At 43.2% G+C, this 24594-nt stretch overlaps 1 protein-coding gene across 1 annotated transcript; it reads right to left on the bottom strand.

Annotated features, from left to right (window-relative positions):
• Positions 1-11509: 11509 nt before the first annotated feature.
• On the bottom strand, positions 11510-12630 carry LOC104818143. The gene is made up of 2 exons (XM_010547598.1): positions 12475-12630; positions 11510-12361 (listed from the first exon to the last, which is right to left on the bottom strand). Exons 1-2 carry the CDS (start codon positions 12628-12630, stop codon positions 11510-11512), a joined length of 1008 nt encoding a protein of 335 aa, XP_010545900.1.
• Positions 12631-24594: the final 11964 nt, after the last annotated feature.

The following is a 24594-nucleotide window of genomic DNA, read 5'->3' as shown; positions in this document are numbered from 1 at the left end:
AATATATATACAATATATATTAAAAAATAATATGTATATATATATTATTTATAATGTAATTTATAATATATATATATGTGTGTCTTTTATTAGTTATAAGTAATTTTATATTTAATATATATATATTTAATATATATATGAATTTATATGTATATAAATTAATTTAAATAAATTATATAATTTATTTTTGTTTGAAATGATGATGTGTCATAATTTTGATGATGTGTACATAACTTGGAAGCCAAGTCATTGCCACATCATCATTTTTATTTGAGTTGGCAGACGCGGGAGGTTTTCGGTGAATTATTAACAAGTTTGGGATTTTATTGGTTAATCATACCAAGTATAGGATTTAATTGGTAAGCAAAAAAGTATAGGGTTTTTTCGTTGACCTGGAAAGAGTACAGGGTTTTTATGGCGATTTCCCCTTTTAAAAATATATGATTGTATCTAATTTTTCTTTCGTTGTATAGGTTGTCCATCCGGATGCCAAGGGCCGTATCTATGGTATCGGCACCTTGGCATCTCAACTGGGCGGGGGAGAAACTTCTGCTCCGGCGATTACTCACCATGTCGCGCTAACGCGTCAAGTGGAAGAGTTGAAACGCTCCCAAGAGCGGACGAATGCAGAACTGGCAGAGGCCCGGGCGAAGATCGAAAAGTTCGAGCAACATCGGGAGAAGCTACAGAAGCTCTCCGAGACCGAAGCGAGGATCGTACGCTTCGAGGAGATGATGCAGCGCCTCACACCGTTCATGCCGCCTATATTCGACCAGTATGGCTTTCCGACGACATCTCGGCAGCCAGATGCTCCTGAGGACGATCCAGAGGACGCACCCACCAATCTCGACAACGATGCACCGGTAGATCCGTAGATGTATTTGTATTATAACTCTTTCTAAATTATTGTATTATACTTTTTTTTTAAATATGAATCTTTTTTTGTTTTTAATTAATTCGTATTTTTTATTTATGAATTTGTTTTAATAATTGATTTTTAAAATCTTTAAATTAATAATAAATTTTTTATTTTTTAATTATTTTTACAAAGTTTGCGACGGACCTACTCCGTCGTAATCCGTCGTTAAATTCGAAAATTAATAAAGCGACGCATACACGACGGATATATACCGTCGGTAACTTGCTACGGATAACTCCGTCGCAGTGTGCGACAAACATAAACGCGACGGTCTACGACGGTTTATATCCGTCGGTAATATACCGACGGAAATGTCCGTCGTAACTTTGCGACGGTAAAACCGACTGAAACAAATTTGCGACAGCTCTGTACCGACGGATTTGTGCCCGTCGTTACCCGTCGCAAAGTATCTGTTGCGACGGATATGTGTTCGCGGTGCGACGGATATGTCCGTCGCATATGCGATGTATTTTTGTAGTGGCCACCCAACACTCTCAGCACGATTTTCAGACCCTAGGGAGAGGTTTGGAGAGTGTGAAAGCTAAGAGAAAGATCCTTGAAACCCTTATGATTGTGTCAATCCAGTATTCCGTTCTCCAACGAATACCTATGATTGTGATCGTATCCAATACCCATGATTATCTCTTATGATTATCTATCACACATCATACTAGTCTTAGTACATCATTGTTCTCACAATGACATATGACTAGGGAGTTCAGTATTGTTCATAACAATACATGGAATTCATAATATGTTGAAGTATGCAAAACATGTAATGAATCAAACGCTCATCTATAAAACTATAGTAAGTGTCAATACATCAAATGTATCAAAATAAAGCTTATACAACAGTAAATCATAGAGCATTAAACCAACAATCTCCCACTTGCTCTACTCATGGACTGCTAAACATCTAATGCCCATTTCCCTACCATGACCCTCATGCTTTGACGAAGGGAGATGCTTCGTCAACGGATCGACAATGTTGTCATCTGTCGACACTCTACAAATGTGCACGTCTCCTCTGTCTATGATCTCCCTGATAAGGTGAAATCGTCAAGTATGTGTTTGGATCGTTGATGGGATCTAGGTTTTTTCGCTTGTGCGATTACACCATTGTTGTCACAATACAGAGCAATGGGGCTATCAGCACTAGGAATGACACCCAAGTTGCCAACAAACTTTTTGATCCAAACAACTTCCTTTGTTGCATCCGACGCTGCAATATACTCAGTTTCTGTAGTAGAATCTGCAACGGTCGCTTGCTTAGAACTCTTCTAGCTTACAACGCCTCCGTTCAAGCAGAAAACATAGCCAGACTGTGATCTGTAGTCATCTTGGTCTGACTGGAAACTAGCATCGGTGTAACCCCTTATAGCGAGCTCGTCTTCCGACCCACCGTATACCAAGAACACATCCTTACTCCTTCTCAAGTACTTCAGGATATTCTTGACGGCGATCCAGTGTGACTCACCTGGACATAATGCTCAACGCATAGGATACGTCCGGTCGAGTACAAAGCATGGCATACATGATGGATCCAATTACCGAAGCATATGTAATCCGATCCATGCGTTCTTGCTCATCAGGTGTCATAGGACACTGACTCTTGCAGAGAACTGTGCCACTGCTCATGGCATACATGATGGATCTATCTCTATAGATCTTAATGCCTAAAATATAGGCCGCTTCTCCTAGGTCCTTCATAGAAAAATGCGTTCCTAGCCAAGACTTTACGTCTTGTAAGGTAGGTACGTAATTCCCTATTAGGAGAATGTCATCCATGTACAACACTAAAAATACTACTGTGTTCCCACTGACCTTTTTGTAAACACATGGCTCGTCTTCGTTCTGTGAGAAACCAAACCTTTTGATTGTCTCATCAAAGCGAAGGTTCCAGCTTGTCGAAGCCTGCTTCAGTCCATAAATAGACCTCTGAAGCTTGCACACCTTCCCCGGGTTCCTTGGATCGACAAAACCTTCAGGTTGTATCATGTACACATCCTCGGTCAAGTTCCCGTTAAGGAATGATGTCTTGACATCCATTTGCCATATCTCATAGTCGTAATATGCGGCTATGGCAAACAGGATTCTGATGGACTTCAGCATGACTACAGGCGAAAATGTCTCATCATAGTCAATACCACGAATCTGACGGAACCCTTTCGTTACAAGTCGTGCGTTATACGTGTGCACGTTTCCATCCATCTCTATCTTCTTCTTGAAGATTCACTTGCATCCGATGGGTTCTATCCCTTCAGATGCATCAACCAGAGTTCATACTTGGTTGTCTGACATGGATTGCATCTCGGACTTCATAGCCTCGCACCATTTCTCGGAGTCGGGACTCGCCATAGCCTCTGGATATGTGGAAGACTCATCATGTTCTAATAACATGAGCTCCTCATTCCCAATCACGAGAAATCAATATCTCACAGGCTCTTGGAGAATCCTGCCTGACCTCCGAGGTTCACTAGTCGAAGTTTGAGTCTCAACCGGTAGTGATACAGGTTGAACGTCTTCAACTTGTTCACTCGGCTCAGCATCTATTTATTGCTCTCAAACTTCCTCAAGTTCGATCCTACTACCATTGACTCTTTTGGAGACGAACTCTCGCTCCATAAAAGTCGCATTCCTGGCAATGAACATCTTGTTCTCTACCGGAATATATAAGTAGTAACCCTTAGTCTCCTTAGGGTAGCTACAAATAAACACTTATCAGATTTAGAGGATAACTTATCAGTAATCTGACGCTTCACGTAAGCGTCGCAATCCCAAATTCTGACAAACGACAACGCGAGACGCTTCCCCGTATCACCCGACTTAGTTAGACTTCTGTGCAGCAGGTGCGCAACGGTCTCTAATGCATAGCCCCAAAGGGACTTCGAAGATCTGTCTGACTCATCATCGACTGCCTTGAACATTTCAAGTGTTTCTGAAAGCCTTGAACATTTCAAGTGTTTCAAACTTATGTCTCATCAGATAGACATAACCGTATCGACTGAAATCATCAGTGAACGTAACGAAATACAGATAACCTCCTCTAGCTGGACAACTCATTGGTCCGCATACGTCACTATGTATGAGAGCCAATAACTTTGTCGCTCTCTGTCCTTTCTCCTTGAAAGGATACTTCGTCATCTTGCCCATCAAACAAGACTCGCAAGACTCAAGTAACTCAAAGTCAAATGAGTCCAGAAGACCTTCATGATGAAGTTTCTGAATGTGTTTCTCGTTTATATGGCCTAGACGACAATGCAAGAAGAAGGTCGGGTTTAAGTTGTTCGGCTTAAACCGTTTGGTACAAACGCTATAGATTGACCTGTATCTAGATGATTTGTCATAAAAAATATAAAGGCCATTAAATTGGTAACCCTTACCATAGAATAAATCACCTCTATAAATGGACAGACCTTTGTTCTCAATAACAAATATGAACCCATCCGAGTCTAAACATGAAATAATGTTCTTGCTGATAGCAGGAACAAAATAACAATCATGCAACTCCAATACGCCAGAAGGTAAAGTCAGATCATAAGTCCCAACGGCTAATGCAGCAACTTTTGCTCCATTCCCAACACAGAGATCTACTTCTCCCTTTGCCAGTTGTCTACTTCCTCGCAACCCTTGCACATTTCTACAAATGTGCGAGGCACATCCGGTTTCTAATACCCATGATGTAGAAGTAAACAAGTTAGCCTCTATAACGAAGATATCAGAAGTCGATGCTTCTTTAAGCTTTGATGTCACAAATTAAGGTGTATAAATTTGATCAAGTAATAATATCCTAGACTCAACAATTAACCGCAAGTGTACAGATCGTGTGTAGCAACTAGGGTCGAACACAGGGACAAGTAAACAACTGAATCAGATTCCAATCCAAATCTAGATCTAGAGAAAATATGAGAATGATGAGAATGTATCAAAAGCAAATAATAAAAACAAACGATAAACTATCAATGGAAAAACACTGCAGGCTTCGGGATTGCTTTACATGCAAAGGTCTTTCAAAAGATGCAAACTCAGTGGTTTATCTATCTGATTCACGGAATTCAAGCTCTAAAGTAAAGATTAACCCTCTTGAGTCTAACCTCACTATCCAGGCTTTATCCTACTAATCTCTCGATTCAATAGTCTAAAATCCTGGATGCGTGAACGAATGCTATCATAATCCCTAGGCAAATATTCATCTCTCAATGCAATACCTGTTCTATTTATTGAGTTATTTCCAGGTTAGAATCCCATATGTCTATGCGAATTAAAACCCTAAGTTCATTCAATGTGGCCAACAAGATCAAACGCATTAAACGAAACTCAATAAACCGAATAGAATAAATAAAACCACAAAGTGTGGAATTAGAAACCAAAGATCCCTACATAGCAAATCCCTAACCTACATCAAAAGAACTACTCGCTAAACATCGAGACGTCAGTGTTCATATCAATACAACAAAACATCGTAAAATAGAAGGAAAGAGGAACGCTTAGTCGATTTCTCGGCTTCGTGATCTCCGTCTTCTACTCCGATCTCTTGCTTCAATTGATACAAGCCCCAGATCGATTGAGGGTGAGGTATTCTTCCTCCGTTAGGTGATCAGACGAATACATCAATTGATACAAGCCCCGGATCGATTGAGGTAAGCGTTCTAACGTTTCTACAAGATCATACATGATAGGTTTTAGGGTTTCATCAAAAATTTTGTTTTACATCTGTTGCGCAAACCCTAGAACCGATATCTTAGGAATTAGATTCGCTCTTGAGATCCCAGGAAACCCATCAGTGGTATCAGAGCCTGGTTCTCTGTATGATTTTGTCTGAACCCGATCACGCATGTTATAGGATTTGAATTGTTTGAATCTGTGTTTGCTTTGATGCTATGCATGATTTGATTGTGGATCTAGAGTATATTTCCTGTTTATTGCATAGTGTGCAAGAGTTTCAAATTCTGAGTTCGCAGGCAAAACCGGGCCGAATTCGGGTCTGAAACGGGGCTGAAACGACGAAAACGAGATCTGATCACGTTTTTGCCTGGACCGATCGGTCTGGTCCTCTGGACATATCGGTCTAGGGTTTCGCGGGTCGGTTGGACCGACAGGTCTGGACTGAATGGTCCACACGTGTGGACCGATCGGTCTGGACCAAGACCGACCGGTCTGGACGGACACACCGAAATTTCTGGACCGTCCTGGACTATGTAGACCAAATTGCATAGACCGATCGGTCCAGGCTCTGGACCGATCGGTCCGCGTCCCGAGGTAAGACCAAAATTTTTGGTTCTTCGTTTAGACATCTGGTTTGAGCAATCATTGCTTAACCCGATCAACTGTGATTCAGAAGAGCATGATTCGTTCGTTTGGATGGTCCGTAGTGAATGAATGCATGCAACTTAATCAAGAAATTAGATATGCTTGATTGAGTGGGAGCTTCGGGATTGGGATTACATAATCGAATGGATGGTCTATTCGGATTATGTACAATCGTTGCACATAAACTGGTTAGATCTAGGAGCTCTACGAGTAAACACTTGTCAAGGGCTCGATCGTACGTGTCATGGGCTATGCCAAAGCTGGGTGTGTCGTGCTATCTTGGTGAGGCAAGATGGAGAAATGGTGGTTCTCATAGTTTGAAAGTAGATGTTTGATCTAAGTGTGGTTTCGAAAATCCCTTATTTATGAATGCTAAGCGTCTACCTTCCATTACTAGAGCGCCTGTCAAGGTATCGATCGTCCATATCACGGGTCATACCAAAGCTGAGCGTGCCGGATTATCTTTGTGAGGCAGGGTGGGAAATCGTGGTTCCCACAACTTGAATATGGTTTACCTTAGGTTAAGTTGTCGAGTTTGACTTGAGACTTAACGGTACAGATGAGACGAGTATGCAATGTATTTGATATCATAGTCTCATAAACGATCTAAGAGTCACATTGGATGTGATTGACATTAGACGTCTACCTAAATAGCGTAAGGCTGAGTGTAACAACTCATTCTTATGTGAAATATAAATCTTAGTCCCATATAGAAAATTATTGTAGGGTTAATTTTCTGTATGGGAATATAGCTTGTATATGCATCTATGTTGTCATTGATTGATGATGGACTAGCTGGTAGTAGATCATTGATAAGTTGTCGTTGATTGATGATGGACTAACTGGAAGTAGATCATTGATAGAATCTGCATGTAGATGTGTTTTCGTTCTATTTTGTCTTTTTCTGTAGGACATAGCGTCGACCGGTAGTATACCGAATTTGACGATGCGATCCGTCTTTATGAAGGATAAACCTCTTACCACGGCTTCTAGATCGATCATTGATGCTTATTGGAAGCATGTGGATGATGATCCGGACAAGTCTAGCTTGATATTTGTGGAAATGTGCAAGGGTTGCGAGAAAGTAGACAACTGGCAAAAAGAGAAGTAGATCTCCGCGTTGGGAATGGAGCAAAAGTTGTTGCATTAGCCGTCGGGACTTATGATCTGACTTTACCTTCTGGCCTTGTATTGGAGTTGCATGATTGTTATTTTGTTCTTGCTATCCGCAAGAACATTATATCGATTTCATGCTTAGACTTGGACGGTTTCAGATTTGTTATTGAGAACAAAGGTTTGTCCATTTATAGAGGTGATTTATTCTATAGTAAAAGTTATCAGTTTAATGGCCTTTATGTTTTGGATGACGAGCCGTCAAGATACAGGTCAATCTATAACGTTTGTACCAAACGGTTTAAGCCGAATGACTTAAACCCGACCTTCCTCTGGCATTGTCGTCTAGGCCATATAAACGAGAAGCGCATTCAGAAGCTTCATTCTGAAAGTCTTCTGGATTCATTTAACTTTGAGTCTTTTGAATCTTGCGAGTCTTGTTTGATGGGAAAGATGACGAATCATCCTTTCAAGGGGAAAGGACAGAGAGCGACAGAATTATTGGACCTGATACATAGTGATGTATGTGGACCAATGAGCTATCCAGCTAGAGGAGGTTATCTGTATTTCGTTACGTTCACTGATGATTTTAGTCGATACGGTTATGTCTATTTGATGAGACATAAGTCTGAAACACTTGAAATGTTCAAGGCTTTTAGGAACGAAGTACAGAACCAGCTTGGCAAGACGATCAAGACACTTCGATCAGATCGTGGTGGCGAGTATATTAGCCAAGATTTCACTCACTATCTGGTTGATTGTTGTATTGTATCACAATTAACTCCTCCTAGAACGCCACAGTGGAATGGCGTGTCTGAACGGAGGAACCGAACACTGTTAGACATGGTTCGGTCGATGATGAGTCAGATAGATCTTCCGAAGTCCTTTTGGGGCTATGCTTTAGAGACCGTTGCGTATCTGCTGAACAGGAGTCCAACGGTCCAGATTCCGAGAAATGGTGCGGAGACCGCTGCGTATCTGCTGAGCAGAAGTCCAACAAAGTCGGCTGAAACAACGCTATATGAGATATGGACGGGGAAGCGTCCCGCGTTGTCGTTTGTCAGAATTTTGGGTTGCGACGCTTACGTGAAGCGTCAGATGGCTGATAAGTTATCCTCCAAATCTGATAAGTGTTTATTTGTAGGCTACCCTAAGGAAACTAAGGATTACTACTTCTATATTCCGGCAGAGAACAATGTGTTCATTGCCAGGAATGCGACTTTTATGGAGCGAGAGTTCGTCTCCAAAAGAGTCAGTGGGAGTAGGATCGAACTTGAGGAAATTCGAGAGCAGCAAGTAGACGCTGAGCCGAGTGAACAAGTTGAAGACGTTCAACCTGATTCACTGTCGGTTATGACTTAACCTTCGACGAGTGAACCTCGGAGATCAAGCAGGATTCGCCAAGAGCCTGTGAGATACGGATTTCTCGTGACTGGGAATGAGGAGTTCATGTTATTGGAACATGATGAGCCTACCACATACCTAGAGGCTATGGTGAGTCCGGATTCCGAGAAATAGCGCAAGGCTATGAAGTCCGAGATGCAATCCATGTTAGACAACCAAGTATGGACTCTGGTTGATGAATCTGAAGGGATAAAACCAATCGGATGCAAGTGGATCTTCAGGAAGAAGACCGACATGGATGGCAACATGCACACGTATAAGGCACGACTTGTGACGAAAAGATTCCGTCAGATTCATGGTATTGACTATGATGAGACCTTTTCGCCCGTAGTTATGCTGAAGTCCATCAGGATTCTGCTTGCCATGGCTGCATATTATGACTATGAGATATGGCAAATGGATGTCAAGACCGCGTAGATTAACGAAAACTTGACCGAGGATGTGTACATGACACAACCCGAAGGTTTTGTCGATCCAAGGAACCCGGGGAAGGTGTGCAAGCTTCATAGGTCCATTTATGAACTGAAACAGGCTTCGAGGAGCTGGAACCTTCGCTTTGATGAGACAATAAAAAAGTTTGGTTTCTCACAGAACGAAGACGAGCCATGTGTTTACAAGAAGGTTAGTGGGAGCACAGTAGTGTTTCTAGTGTTGTACGTGGATGACATTCTCCTTATAGGGAATGACATTCCTACCTTGCAAGACGTTAAGTCTTGGCTAGGAACACAGTTTTCTATGAAGGACCTAGGAGAAGCGGCCTATATTTTGGGCATCAAGATCTATAGAGATAGATCGAGGCGTCTTCTAGGATTGTGTCAGAGTACTTACATCGATAAGGTCTTGAAACGGTCCAAGATGCAAGATTCCAAGAAAGGAACCTTACCGATGAGCAGTGACAAAGTTCTCTGCAAGAGTCAGTGTCCAACGACACCTGATGAGCGAGAACGCATGGATCGGATTCCATATGCTTCGGCAATTGGATCCATCATATATGCCTTGCTTTGTACTCGATCGGATGTATCCTATGCATTGAGCATTACGAGTAGATACCAGTCAGATCCAGGTGAGTCACACTCGATCCGTTGACGAAGCCTCTCCCTTCGTCGAAGCATGAGGGTCATGTTAAGGATATGGGCATTAGATGTTTAGCAGTCCATGATTAGAGCAAGTGGGAGATTGTTGGTTTAGTGCTCTATGATGTACTGTTTTGGGAGCTTTATTTATAGATACATTTGATGTATTGACACTTTCTATGAATTGATAGATGAGTGTTTTATTCATTACATGTTTCTGCATACTTAAATATGTTATGAAATCCATGTATTGTTATGAACAGTACTAAACTCTCTAGTCGTATGTCATTGTGGGAATAATGATGTAATAAGACTAGTATGATGTGTGATTGATGATCATAGAGATGATCATAGGTATTGGATACGATCACAATTATAGGTATTCGTTGGAGAACGAAATATTGGATTGACCCGCATGAGATTGTCACATGGACTTGCGTCATGGCTTGAATCTCATATGACGGTTCCATGATTGGATCCTAAGACCTGAGATATCCACGGAATCCAACATGAGGAGTTGCGTACTTTGAATACGTCAAACGTCCTGCATAACAAGAGGACTATAAAGGCGTGTATCAGGTACGAAACGAACCATGTGCTGGATTGTAGATAGTCAAGAAGGGATTTGTACCTCTCGTAAAAGAGAGAGATATCGCTGGGTCCCTCGTGTGAGCGAGACTGTAGAAATGTGTGGCCGCACTATAGACGAACGTCGTCTATTTCAGACAGTCGAACTCAATGAACGAGAAAGCAGTCGAACCAGATAAGGTGGCTTGTCCATGCCTTATATTCGACATATAATATCGTGATACAAAAGGATCATCAACCGGAATCATCACTAGCGTTCGTATGATCACGAACAAACTCTATTCGAGATAGGTAGTCATAGTGTCTTGCTAGAGACCGCCTATGACTTGTGTAACCGAAATAAGAGATTTCGGGTTATACTGCTATATCGAATGATCCTACAGGGTCATACACACATGAAAGGACGAATGGGCGAGAAGAGACGAGAAAATCTCGGTGTAGCGGAGGCCAGACCAACCGGTCCAGAAGGTATGGACCGATCGGTCCAGCCAACCCAGACCGATCGGTCCAGACACGTGGACCGGTCGGTCCAGAGGTAACGTGCAAATATTGCTCGGTCCGAAAAATGTTTCAGACCGATCGGTCCGGAACCATGGACCGATCGGTCCACACGTTAAAAGCTCTAGACCGATCGGTCCAGGCCTAGACCGATCGGTGCAGATGTCGGGATTTCCTAAACTCGCTCTAATTAGGGTTTTAAGTGAGATTAACTTTAGGGAACGCCTCCTAAGCCTCTTGACACGACTTTCAGACCCTTTGGGGAGTTTTTGAGAGTGGAAAAACCTAGAGAAAAATCTCTGAAACCCATGTGCAAAGAAGAACGTGTTCTTCTATCCTAGCAGACAAGTTTCAACCGTTGGAATCCTTTCCGCCGTGTGAATACGTGTAGAGGGTGAGGTATTCTTCCTGCCTTACGCGATCGGACGAACACATCAATTGATACAGGCCCCGGATCGATTGAGGTAAGTGCTCTAACGTTTTGACAAGATCATATATGATAGATTTTAGGGTTTCATCAAAATTTTTGTTTTATATCCGCTGCGCAAACCCTAGAACCGATCTCTTAGAAATTAGATTCGATCTTGAGATCACAGAAAACCCATCAGATCTTTGAAAAGATCGTGGCTCCGCTCAACTCATCAAGCATGTCATCGAGTCTAGGGATGGGATGCCGGTATTTAACGGTAATGTTGTTGACCGCTCGGCAATCCACACACATACGCCAAGTTCCATCTTTCTTTGGCACTAAGAGTACCGAAACTGCGCATGGACTAAGACTCTCTTGAATGTAACCCTTACTCATAAGCTCTTGAACTTGCTTCTCGAGCTCTTTGGTCTCCTCTGGGTTCATTCGGTAAGCTGATCGGTTAGGTAAAGGGGCACCGGGTACTAGGTCTATTTGGTGCTCAATCCCTCGGATGGGTGGTAGTCCTGCCGGAATCTCGTCCGGAAACACATCTCGGAATCGCTCAAGTAACTGACTCATGACTGGGTTATCGGTAGGTACTTCCGTTCTCAGGTTCATTACGTCCTTAAAAACCATGAGAAGTACCGATTGTTCCTGACGAACAGCCCAGTCGACTTGACTAGCTTTAATGTAGAAGTTTTTCTTCTTGGATTCAGTGTCCTTAGCTAGTTTTTGCTGCATCTCATGCACTTGAGATGGACTAAGGGGTGCGAGTACAATCTTCCTCTTGTTATAAACGAAAGAGTACTGATTTGCTCGTCCATCATGGCTGACCTCTCGGTCGAACTGCCACGGTCTACCGAGTAGCATGTGTCCCACCTGCATTGGAACTACATCGCATAAGACCTCGTCTTGGTATCGCCCAATACTAAAGGGCACCTTGACGCGCTCGGCGACCTTAATTTCCCCACTGTTGTTTAACCACTGAAGTTTATAGGGGTGCGGGTGCTTCTCGGGAATTAACCCGAGCTTCTTGACATGTATGCACTAGCGACATTCATGCATGACCCACTATCTATGATCATCCTGCAGACTTTCCCTTGGACGGTACAACGAGTATGGAAAATGGTCTCTCGCTGAGCAGTCTCGTCTGGACTGACTAGAGTGCTCAGAACTCGTCTGGTAACCAAGAGTTCGCCGCTATCGGGATACTCGATCTCCTCGTCGGGTTCACCCGCTTCTTCCTCATCCATGGACTCATACTCTCTGTTATCCTTTAGTATCATTACACGAGAGTTGGGGCAATCCTTAGCCATATGTCCACGACCCCGACACTTATAACAAATGATTTCTCTAGATCGAGTTTCCTTAGTGTTATCTACGGGTGGTTTTGGAGCTCGTGAAGCTTCGGGAGCTCTTCCTTTACCTGGAGGTCACGAAAGATTTTAACATCGGATGCCTCCTTCACGAGAGTTGGGGCAATCCTTAGCCATATGACCAGATGAAGGCTTCGGTGAATACAATGGGGTTCCTACTTGGGATATTACTCTACTTAGCCGGGATTGTTTCCTCTGATCTTGCTTTTCTATTTGGACGGCTAAATGTAGGAGTTCATGGAGATCACGGTAAGGATGGCGCTCTACCTTACGAGCAATACGTTCATGGAGTCCATCTAAGAACTGAGCCATCATCGTCTCCTCATCTTCCTCGAGCTCTAATCGACTCCTAATATGTTCGAACTCCTCGAAATATTCTTCCACTGACCTAGGTCCTTGGGCTAACTTCCGATACTTCCTTTGAAGTTCTCGGTGGAAATGCAGAGGGACATACCGTTTGCGCATGAGAACCTTCATCTCATGCCAAATCTCGACTTACTCTATGTGAGCTCGTCGTCGCTGGGTGGTTTCCCAGTCCCACCAAGCTAGTGCATTCTCTACTAATTGAGCAGCGGCATATTGGACCTTCCGACGATCCGAATATGCAAAACATTCAAACATGTTATCCATACGGCGCTCCCAGTCTAAGTATGCCTCGGGGTTTACCTTGCCTACAAAAAGTGGCGGTTTAAGCTTAAGGTCGTTACTAGGTCCTCTAGGTTGGCGATGTCTTAGCTCTTCTTCTTCTTCGACATCGTCGGCCCACCTATGAGGTCTATCTCTTGGTCTAGGATTTTGATGCGCACGCACCGAGTTATAAATTGGTAACCCGATTCGTACCACTATCCGCAAGTATATGGTAGTTGTAGTACCGAGGTCGATCACGAGGACTAGGTTGTATTAATCCATTCTTAAACTAGATCAAAGGTTATGGAAAATATTGATTGCAAGGTGTTTGTGAAAATGTAAATATGAAAAGAGGGTCAAATAAGCAAGCAAAACTTGTGTGATGAAAACGATTGGTCACGAATGTTGTGGGTTCGGGGTCCCTTTGACGGGTATGGATGCTGAAAATGTGATGCCAATCATGATGATCATTTCTAATTGGAGATTTCAAGGCTCTTTATGTAAGATATTTCTCTCTCAAGCTTAGATCTACTATCTAGAAAATCAACTACCCATCTCTCGATGATCTAGAGGATTCCTAGATGCATTGACAACCCCTATCATAAATCCTAAACAAGTCAAACCATCTCTCAATGTGAATGCTTTGTTCATTTGATGTCTAGGTCAAAACACCATTCTCATATATCTATGATCAATGTTGTTCTAAAATCATTCAATCAAGGTTTTGCCAAGATCAAAAGCATGAAGGTCAAGACATCAAACCAATAGAAACAACTAAGAGAGTATCATAGATTGAAACCCAACATCCATACAAAAAGGGGGACCCCTCCCCGCAACTAGGATTCTACTCCATACTCAAAGGAAGAAAACAAGAAGAAACAAAGGAGCACATGCTTAGATTGGTCTTCAATGGTGATGATCACTTCTTTTCTTCTTCTCTAAGTCTCTCAAGCTCCAAGTTTTCTCCAAAGTGCTTTCTCCCCTTTCCAAATGGCCAAAAGATCCGCTTTTTCTTTCCCTCTTTCCTCTTTTGTTCAGCAAACCCTAATAAATTTCGTCAGACAGAAATGGGCGGTCTCTTTGTATTTCAGGGCGGGAGCCTGATAATGCTTCACATTTTCGGGTGGTCGACAGAACTTATGGGCAACCCTCCTGAATTTTCTGTTAAATCTAGAGACTTCTATCACTTTAGGGTGGCCGAATCTCTTTCTAGGGCGGTAGCCTGATTTTGCTCTTGTTCCACCTTCCGCGTTTTCGTCCGATTTTTCCATTGTTTTCTCCCGAAGACTTCACTGCACCACCTGATCCTGCAATGGCCGAAACAAGAACCTACTCTACCCCTAGACGACTCATATGCACGTGAATCCGATGATAAAGATCATAATCCACTCATAAAATTCTCAAGTAAAGATGATGTGATCAGGTTTACTCTCCGTCTAGGTATTTCCTCATGGTCGGACTCATCGTCATCGACCATATCCCTAGCCCTATGACCTCTCGCTCGTGGTCTCTCGTCATAGTTCGACTCCTCGTCGATTATGACTCGTCCTCTCGGTATATGTCGGTCTATTGGCATGCGTCTAGGGTTATCATGATGCTCGGGGTTTCTCTCGACTTTCTATCCGTACGTCGGGCTCTAGGAGCAATGTCACTCTCGTCACCACTAAGAAGTTCGGGTGTGGGTAGACGGCGTGGTCTAGGTTGGTCTACAGGTTCCAGGTTGCGTGGTGCATGTTCTCTAATGGTTTGTGTAACTGGTCTAGTCTCTTCTAACCTAGCAATACGTTCCATCATCTGTTGAAGGGCTCGAAATATTTCATCGTTGCTAGAAGACCCAACGTTCACACCCTCGTTAGAAGCGTCGTTGGCACTCATTTTCCTTCAATCCTCGCACAATGCACGTAACGTACTATAACGCAAACGAATCCCAATCAACATGCAAGAGCGGAAATGATAGACGTGGAATGAGCAATCACTCAATGTGCAATGGCTATCAAACAAACAGCGGGTGTACATGTATTAAACAAACAGCGGGCGAATACGAAAGTGAAACACACACGTGCAAAGCAAATCAAACACAACGTGCAAACTATCGAACAACTAACGGAATGGAACAACAACAACAACACGCAACGCACAGGATATTCAAGCACTTAAAAATGATCAGCAAACACGTCAAACAATCGTGCAACAATTGGTGGTATGAGACAATAGAAATCGTGCTACGGAAGTGATAAAACGTGGTTAAACGTGCAATCGTTGTTCAATCCTAATACTTGCTCCTATCAACGTCTCAATCACCAATACTTCAAACAGTCAATCAAGTTGACACACATGCAACGAACAGATTCGATCATGCACAAACAAAGCAAACCCAGCAATGGGTGGGGAACGAGTTAACCAAGAATAGGCGACTTCGAGTGAACGGTCGGAACTCATTTGCTCCAGCCTAATAAATGGACCACTTGCTGCGAACAAAAGCCAAGAGTGATCAGGTTATACAATCTAACAAATACGAAATAAAATCGCAAACGAATCACACGGAACAACACAACCAAACGCTTGTGCCGAGAATCCGATTGATGTGCGGTTTTTGTCACGATCGAACGAGGCTTCAATGGATTCGTTTTTATGCAATAAACCCAGAAAAGTTTCGAAGAATAATCAGCTCTTATCAAACGAAAAAGAAAAGACTTTTTGTTTTGAATTTTCGGTTGTTATGAAATGGAAACAACAAGGCAATAAAAGGAAAGATCTCACCCGGAAAACGTCCGTTGGTTCGAGCAAAGCTCTGATACCAAAATGATACACGCAAGGCTGCGTAAGAGGATGGATCCTTGGTTCGAACACGCAACTAAGTGGCTCTCGAATTCACGATTCGAACGAGTAGAAAATACGAGGGAAATCGAACGGGATTCAAAACCCAATCACTGGCTCACTAAGTGGCTCTCGAATTAGGGTTAGAATCAGAAGATGGGATGGATAAGACGATGGATAGATCCTCGGACAAACCAAGGAAAGACGAGCCGGACTAACCGAGCTCTAAGGCCACCGTCAGACACACCGGACGGCGACACTGGCGGTGGACACACCGGCGGCTCGTGGGGATAGCGGACAAACCAGCCAAGTCTTTGAAAGAGAGAATTCTCAAACAAAAAATCAGATTAGGTTGATCAAAAGTGCTGATGATTACAAAGCTTGGAAAGAGTTTAAGTAAACAAAGCATTAAATGCTAGCTTACATGCAAGCCTAGTCTTAATTAAGGAACAAACAACAAAATATAGCTGTTGGGACATTATATGGGCCGAAATTCTTGAGTAAATAAGGCCCATGGGCTTCACTTGGGCTTTAGGAGATGTCTTCTTCGAGTGTAAGTAAGTTCCGAGTCGGATTTCGTCCGAAAAGTGAAATGTCGTCCCTAGACTCCCAGGATCCGCTAAGAATGTGATTGACGACCTTGGTGAGCGTAACACGAAGCGCTCGAGCTCTAGCATGAGTACGTGGTGGTTCGGCTCTAGGGTTTGCTCGGGGAGCCTTCGCGTTGTGCACGTCAAGTCCTTTTCTCGCGGCTTCGAATGATCTTGTAACGTTATGATCATCCGGGAAGAGTCTTGACGCCTGATGGGCCAAGTCTTCAACATCTTCTAGAGCTCTTTCCGTTAAGCTCCCGTCCTCGTCCAAGTTAGCTCCTTCCGTTAAGCTCCTGTCCTCGTCCAAGCTGCTAGCTCCTGTTGGTTGAAATGCTCTACGATGATCCGTGATATGACATTTAGACTATGTATTGATTCATTGGTTTATGAATGCATTACTTTTCCCGTGATATGATTGGCATGTTTATTATGTTTCGGTAGATATCCATGAATCATTGCAGATGATTCTAAACTCCATGGTCAGTTGTCATTGTGGGAACATTGATGAATTAAGACCAGCATGATGTGTGATTGATGATGAGGATCATATGCATTGGATGCAAATCACAATCATGGGTACTCGTTTGGAATAAGTGACTGGATGACCCGCATGAGATTGTCATATGGACATGAGTCATGACTTGAATCTCATACAGTGGTTCGTTCTTGGATCCTCAGACCTGAGATGTCTAGAGTATTTGATATGAGGAGTGACGTGTCTTGACTGCGTCAAACGTCGTCTTTAACCGGATGATCATAACGGCGTTGCTCAGATACGTTCACGAATCATATGCAGATAGTAGACATGCAATACGAGACTTGTCACCTCCTAAGCATGAGAGATGTCGTTGGGCCCCTCGTGGAAATCGGACTGTAAAAAATGCGTGGCCACGCTATAGATGAAGTTACATCTATTTTATGAGTCGATTTGCCTAGACGAGTAAGTGGTTGAACTTGAAGGGTGGCTCATACCATGCCCTTGTTCAACATACGACATCGTGAGACAAAGGATCAGAACTTGAACTATTGTTGGCTTTGTGAGATCACCTCTAACTCTATTCTAGGTGGGTGGTCATGGCATTTTGCTAGAGGCTAACCGTGACTTGTGGTTCGGGAAAGGGTTTCTGAAGCCACTACCACTTCGAATGGGCCTACAGGGTCACACACCATTAGAGATGGATCACACGTGAAGAGAACAACGCGAGAAAGGAATGACAAAATGATCTGGAAGAGTTCCAGTTGGCCAGACCGTCCGGTCCAGACCTGGACCGGACGGTCCGGAATGTTCTAGTGAAAATGGACTGTCCGTTCCGCAAGGGCCAGACCGTCCGGTCCAGACCTAGACCAGACGGTCCGACTTACGGGATAATTTCTTTTTTTGCGTTTTAGGGTTTTGAGCAATCTTAATTAGTCAAGGGAGCCGCCACAAACCCTAGAAAATAATCCTCAGACGTCTTAGACACTTCCTAGAGCTTTGGAGAAGCTTTCTCTTGAGTTCTAAACACCGAAATATCGATTCCAAGTCAAGGACGTCATTTTCTCTTCATAAATCCTAGCAGATACATTTCAAAGTGTTGGAATTCATCCCGCCGTTGTGGATACGTGTAGAGGAGTTGTGCTTTCAACTCTTGGTGATTAAAACAGGCCCTGGATCGATTAATACTTCCACATCTTTATAGAACCAGGTAAGTATTCGAATCCCACGGTGATATACACGTTCTTTCGGGTTATTGCACAATTGGTTTTGTGTGACGTTTGGCTAGGTTTAGATCTTTTTCCTCAACTGCATGAAACCTAGAAACCAAACCTTAGATCGATGAGATCGCTTGCTAGGAACCCACAGGGAATCCAACAGTGGTATCAGAGCCTGGTTCTCTGCATATCGTCGTGCCTGTTGCTTGTTTGCATGATTTTAATTGTTAGAATGCATGTAAACAATGTATCTATGATAGTTTGCATGATTTTAATTGTTAAAGTGCATGTAAACAATATGATTTTAATTGTTAGAATGCATGTAAACATTAGATCTATCATGTTTGATGATTTTGATTGTTGAATGATGCATGGATGAGCGAGGTTTGACGGTGCGTCGAAACGGGGGTGAAAACCCTAGTTTTCGGGACCCGAAACTGAGATCCGATGTCTGTCCGTCGCGTAGACCAACCGGTCTGGAGTGTAGACCGATCGGTCTAGAGGTGTGACGGCGGTTGTTCTTTTTAGGCCAAATTAGATCAGACCGATCGGTCCAAGGGTTGGTCCGATGGGTCTGGGCCTTTGACCAATAAAAGAATGTCGGACTACGTTCTATAGACCGACCGGTCTGGTCTCAGGACCGATCGGTCTGGGTCTGATTGAACGTTCGGTCTTCGGGGTTGGTCTGCATTCGGTCTGAGAGACTGGACCGATCGGTCCAAAGGTTGGACCGACCGGTCTAGGACATTAGACCAGAGATCAGTCCGTTCGGTCCGAATAGGTCCGGACCGATTGGTCCAAAGGTTGGACCGACCGATCTGGGTCTCGGACCAAGACCGAACATTTCAGAATGGTCTAAACTGGTCAGACCGATCGGTCCTACAGGCTGGACCGGTCGGTCTGGACCTCTGACAATCCGGGATTCCGAAAAATTCAGGTTTTTGATCGAACAATTGTTGTATCGGATCAATTATCAGAATCGGATTCAAAGCCTCACATAAGACCAAGCTTGATGACAATCCAGAATTCAGAATTTTGATTGTGCAATCGTTGTCTCGAATCAAATATCTGAATTAGGATATTGAGAGGGTTCCGGTATCGAATCTAAGGCAAACAATTGTTGTTTGCTAAGGGATTCTGTACATAGATGACTCAATAGAACAAGTGTAGTTCAACTGAGTTGATCAGAACAACTTGACTGAACTGACTTGAATTCAGTTAAGGTATCCTGGTGTTCAAGTCGCCTATGCCTCATGTAATCTCAAGCTATTACCGCCCATTAGTAGAGCACCTGTCAAGGCCTCGATTGTCATGGTTACGGGTCATTCCCTAGCTGAGCGTACCTGACTATCTTGGTGAGGCAGTATGGAGAAATCGTGATTCTCATAGCTCAAATGTGGTTGAGCTTAAATTGGGTTATCAAGTCGGACTTGGACCTGATGGTAAGGATGGGATGAGGAACATGCAGTGATAGTGTATCACTATCCCATACTCATCTAGGAATCACATAGGATATGATTGACAAAGTGTTGTCTACCTAAATAGCATGGTTTTGAGCATCATGCCCTAGCTGACTCAAAAGCATATGAAATATGGATCCTACCTCACTTAGAAACTCATTGAGGGTGTTTTTCTTAGTGGGAGCCTGTCATATTGCATCTATTATCTGTGTTAGTAAGTATACTAAGCGACTTGCATATTTTCTGTCTGTTTGTTTGTCCTTTTCTATAGTATATATATGTTTCAGGAATCTGGTTAATCTCACCATGCGATCTATCCTAATGAAGGATAAGCCTCTGATCACTGATGATTATTGGAAGCATGAGGATGATGATCTGGACGTGTCCAGCTTGATGCTTGGAAAGATGTCTTCGGAATTGCGTGAGCAATTAGATGACATGGACAATGCATTGATGGTTGATCAGTTGAATATGTCATTCCAAGAGAAAGGTGGGAGCCAAGGGAAGAATGATATGGTGGTTGTTGGAAAGAGTTCCAGCAAAAGGAAGCGTTCCAAAGGTAAGGGCAAGAGGAAAGTGACAAGTGTTGTCACTAAGTCTAAGCCTAAACCCAAGAAGGAAGAGTGTTATTTCTGTCATGCCATCGGGCATTGGTATAGAAATTGCAGACTCTACCTGGAAGATCAGAGGAAGAAGAAGCTTGCAGAAGATTCAACTTCTGGTATCTTCGTTATAGAGGCTAACTTGTGTACTTCTACGTCATGGGTATTACATACCGGATGTGCCTCGCACATTTGTGTAAATGTGCAGGGACTGCGGGGAAGTAGACAATTGGCGAAGGGAGAAGTAGATCTCCGCGTTGGGAATGGAGCAAAAGTTGCTGCATTGACCGTCGAGACTTACGATCTGGCCTCGTATTGGAGTTGCATGATTGTTATTTTGTACCTGCCAGCAACAGGAACATCATATCGATATCATGTTTAGACTCAGATGGTTTCAGATTTGTTATTGAGAACAAATGTCTGTCCATTTATAGAGGCGATTTATTCTATGGTAAGGGTTACCAGTTTAATGGTCTTTATGTTTTGGAAGATGAACCATCTGGATACAGGTCGATCTATAATGTTAGTACCAAGCGGTTTAAGTCGAACGACTTAAACCTGACCTATTTCTGGCATTGTCGACTTGGTCACATCAACGAGAAACGCATAGCGAAGCTTCATTCTGATGGACTTCTTGATTCTTTTGATTATGAGTTAATTGAATCATGCGATTCCTGTTTGATGGGCAAGATGACAAAATCTCATTTTTCTAGAAAAGGAGAACGGGCTACAGAGTTGCTAGAACTCATACATAGTGATGCATGTGGTCCTATGAGCTCGCCCGTTAGAGAAGGTTATCTGTACTTTGTTCCCTTTACTGATGATTTCAGTAAGGACGGTTATGTCTACTTCATGAGACATAAATCTGAAATGCTTGAATTGTTCAAGACTTTCAGAAACGAAGTGCAGAACCAACTTGGCAAGAGGATCAAGTTGCTTCGATCTGATCGACGTGGCGAGTATATGAGCCAAGAGTTCACTGACTATCTGGCAGATTGTGGGATTGTCTCACAGCTGACTCTACCTGGAACGCCACAGTGAAATGGCGTGTCTGAGAGGAGCAACCGGACCCTATTAGATATGGTATGGTCTATGATTAGTCAGGTCAATCTTCCTAAATCCTTTTGGGGTTACGCTTTGGAAACGACAACACTTATACTGAACAACTGTCCAACAAAGTCGGTTCAGAAGACTCCATATGAGATATGGACTGGGAAGCGTCCCAGGTTAGCATTTATGAAGATTTGGGGATGCGACGTTTATGTGAAACGTCTGGCTTCTGATAAGCTATCCGCCAAGTCTGATAAATGCATATTTGTGGGTTACCCTAATGAAACTAACGGGTACTGGTTCTACAACCCATCTAAGAACAAAGTGTTTGTTGCTCGGAATGGATCCTTCTTGGAGAAAGAGTTCTTCTCCAAGAGAGTTAGTGGGAGTAGAATAGATCTCGAAGAAGTTCGAGAACCACAAATAATCGAAGAACCGAGTGAACAGGTCGAAATAGTTCAACCTGTGTCACAAGTTGTTGAGACAACACCTCCTAGTGAACCTCGGAGATCTGATAGAATTCGCCAAGAGCCTACAAGATACGGATTTCTTGTGGCTGGAAACGACGAACTCATGTTGTTAGAACATGACGAGCCTACGTCGTATTCAGAGGCTATGGCGAGTTTCGATTCCGAGAAATGGCACCAGGCCACTGAGTCTGAGATGCAATCCATGTTCGACAACAAAGTGTGGACTTTGGTCGATTCATTCGATGGTATTAAGACCATTGGATGCAAGTGGGTTTTCAAGAAGAAAACCGAGATGGATGGCATCGTGCATATCTATAAGGCACGACTCGTCGCGAAAGGGTTTCGGTAGATTCATGGTATAGACTATGATGAAACCTTTTCACCAGTTGTGATGCTTAAATCCATACGGATTCTGCTAGCCATAACTGTGTATTATGACTACGAGATATGGCAGATGGACGTCAAGACCGCATTCCTTAACAGAAATTTGCTCGAGGATGTGTACATGACACAACCCGAGGGTTTTGTTGATCCTAAGAGTCCATTTATGGACTGAAGCAGGCTTAGAGGAGCTGGAATCTTCGATTTGACGAGGCAGTCAAAACGTTTGGCTTCCTGCAAAACGAAGATGAGCTATGCGTTTACAAGAAGGTCAATGGAAGCGCTAGTCTTCCTTGTACTTTATGTGGATGATATATTGTTCATCGGAAATGACATTCCTACCTTGAAATGAGTAAAATCCTGGCTAGGATCGGTCTTTTCGATGAAGGACTTAGGAGAAGCCGCCTATATTCTAGGAATCAAGATCTATAGAGATAGATCGAGGAGGCTTCTTGGTCTAAGTCAGAGTACATACATTGACAAGGTCTTGAATCGGTTCAAGATGCAAGACTCCAAGAGGGGTGCCTTGCCAATGGGACATGACATGGCTCTTAGCAAGACTCAGTGTCCAAAGACACAGGATGAGCAAGAGCGCATGAGTAGGATTCCATATGCCTCGGCAATTGGATCCATCATGTACGCCATGTTGTGTACTCGTCCGGATGTATCATATGCATTGAGTATGACTAGTAGATATCAGTCTACACCAGGTGAGGCTCACTGGATTGCGGTCAAGAACATCCTTAAGTACTTGAGAAGGACTAAGAATTTGTTTTTGGTGTATAGCGGATTGGAAGACGAGCTCGCTGTAAGGGGTTATACCGATGCTAGTTTCCAGACCGACAGAGATGACTTCAGATCGCAGCCAGGTTACTTTTTCTACCTGAACGGTTGGACTATTAGTTGGAAGAGTTCCAAACAGCCAACCGTTGCAGATTCACTACAGAAGCCGAGAATATAGCTTCATTGGATGCAGCTAAGGAAGCTGTTTTGATAAGAAAATTCGTGGGAGACCTGGGCGTCGTTCCTAGCATTGCAGATCCCATTGAGTTGTACTGTGACAACAATGGTATGATCGTACAAGCTAAGGAACCCCAGTCACACCAGAGATCCAAACACATACTCAGGCGATTTCACTTGATCAGAGAAATCATCGACAGAGGAGACGTGAAGATAAGCAGAGTGTCGACGGATGATAATATTGCCAACCCGCTGACGTAGCCTCTCCCTTCGTCAAAGCATGATGGTCATGTTATGGGTATGGGGATTAGATGCTTGTAGGATAGATCATAGAGCATAGTGGGAGATTGTTGGTTGTAATGCTCTACGATGATCCGTGATATGACATTTAGACTATGTATTGATTCATTGGTTTATGAATTCATTACTTTTCCCGTGATATGATTGGCAAGTTTGTTATGTTTCGGTAGATATCCATGAATCATTGCAGATGATTCTAAACTCCCTGGTCAGTTGTCATTGTGGGAACAGTGATGAATTAAGACCAGCATGATGTGTGATTGATGATGATGATCATATGCATTGGATGTAAATCACAATCATGGGTACTCGTTTGGAACGAGTGACTCGCTGACCCGCATGAGATTGTCATATGGACATAAGTCATGACTTGAATCTCATACAGCGGTTCGTTCTTGAATCCTCAGACCTGAGATGTCTAGAGTATATGATATGAGGAGTGGCGTGTCTTGACTGCGTCAAACGTCGTCTTTAATAGAATGATCATAACGGCGTTGCTCAGATACGTTCACGAATCATATGCACATAGTAGACATGCAATACGGGACTTGTCACCTCCTAAGCAGGAGAGATGTCGTTGGGCCCCTCGTGGAAATCGGAGTGTGAAAAATGCGTGGCCACGCTATAGATGAATGTACATCTATTTTATGAGTCGATTTGCCAAAACGAGTAAGTGGTTGAACTTGAAAGGTGGCTCATACCATGCCCTTGTTCAACATACGACATCGTGAGACAAAGGATCAGAACTTGAGCTATTACTGGCTTTGTTAGATCACCTCTAACTCTATTCTAGGTGGGTGGCGATGGCGTCTTGCTAGAGATTTGGAGAAGCGTTCTCTTGAGTTCTAAACACCGGAATATCGATTCCAAGTCAAGGACGTCGTTTTCTCTTCACAAATCCTAGCATATACGTTCTAAAGTATTGGAATTCATCCCGCCGGTGTGGATACGT

The sequence above is a fragment of the Tarenaya hassleriana genome, unplaced genomic scaffold (genome assembly GCF_000463585.1).
Source record: "Tarenaya hassleriana unplaced genomic scaffold, ASM46358v1 Cleome282, whole genome shotgun sequence".
Taxonomy (NCBI): domain Eukaryota; kingdom Viridiplantae; phylum Streptophyta; class Magnoliopsida; order Brassicales; family Cleomaceae; genus Tarenaya; species Tarenaya hassleriana.
This window is presented reverse-complemented; position numbering and strand designations above follow the sequence as displayed.

What these genes read in the sequence shown, in the direction of transcription:
- LOC104818143 (XM_010547598.1), bottom strand. Translation starts at nt 12,630, where the DNA reads ATGGCTAAGGATTGCCCCAACTCTCGTGTAATGATACTAAAGGATAAC. An exon ending in GACGAGTTCTGAGCACTCTA is followed by an intron (nt 12,362 to 12,474) that starts GTCAGTCCAGAC and finishes GAATGTCGCTAG; the next exon opens with TGCATACATGTCAAGAAGCT.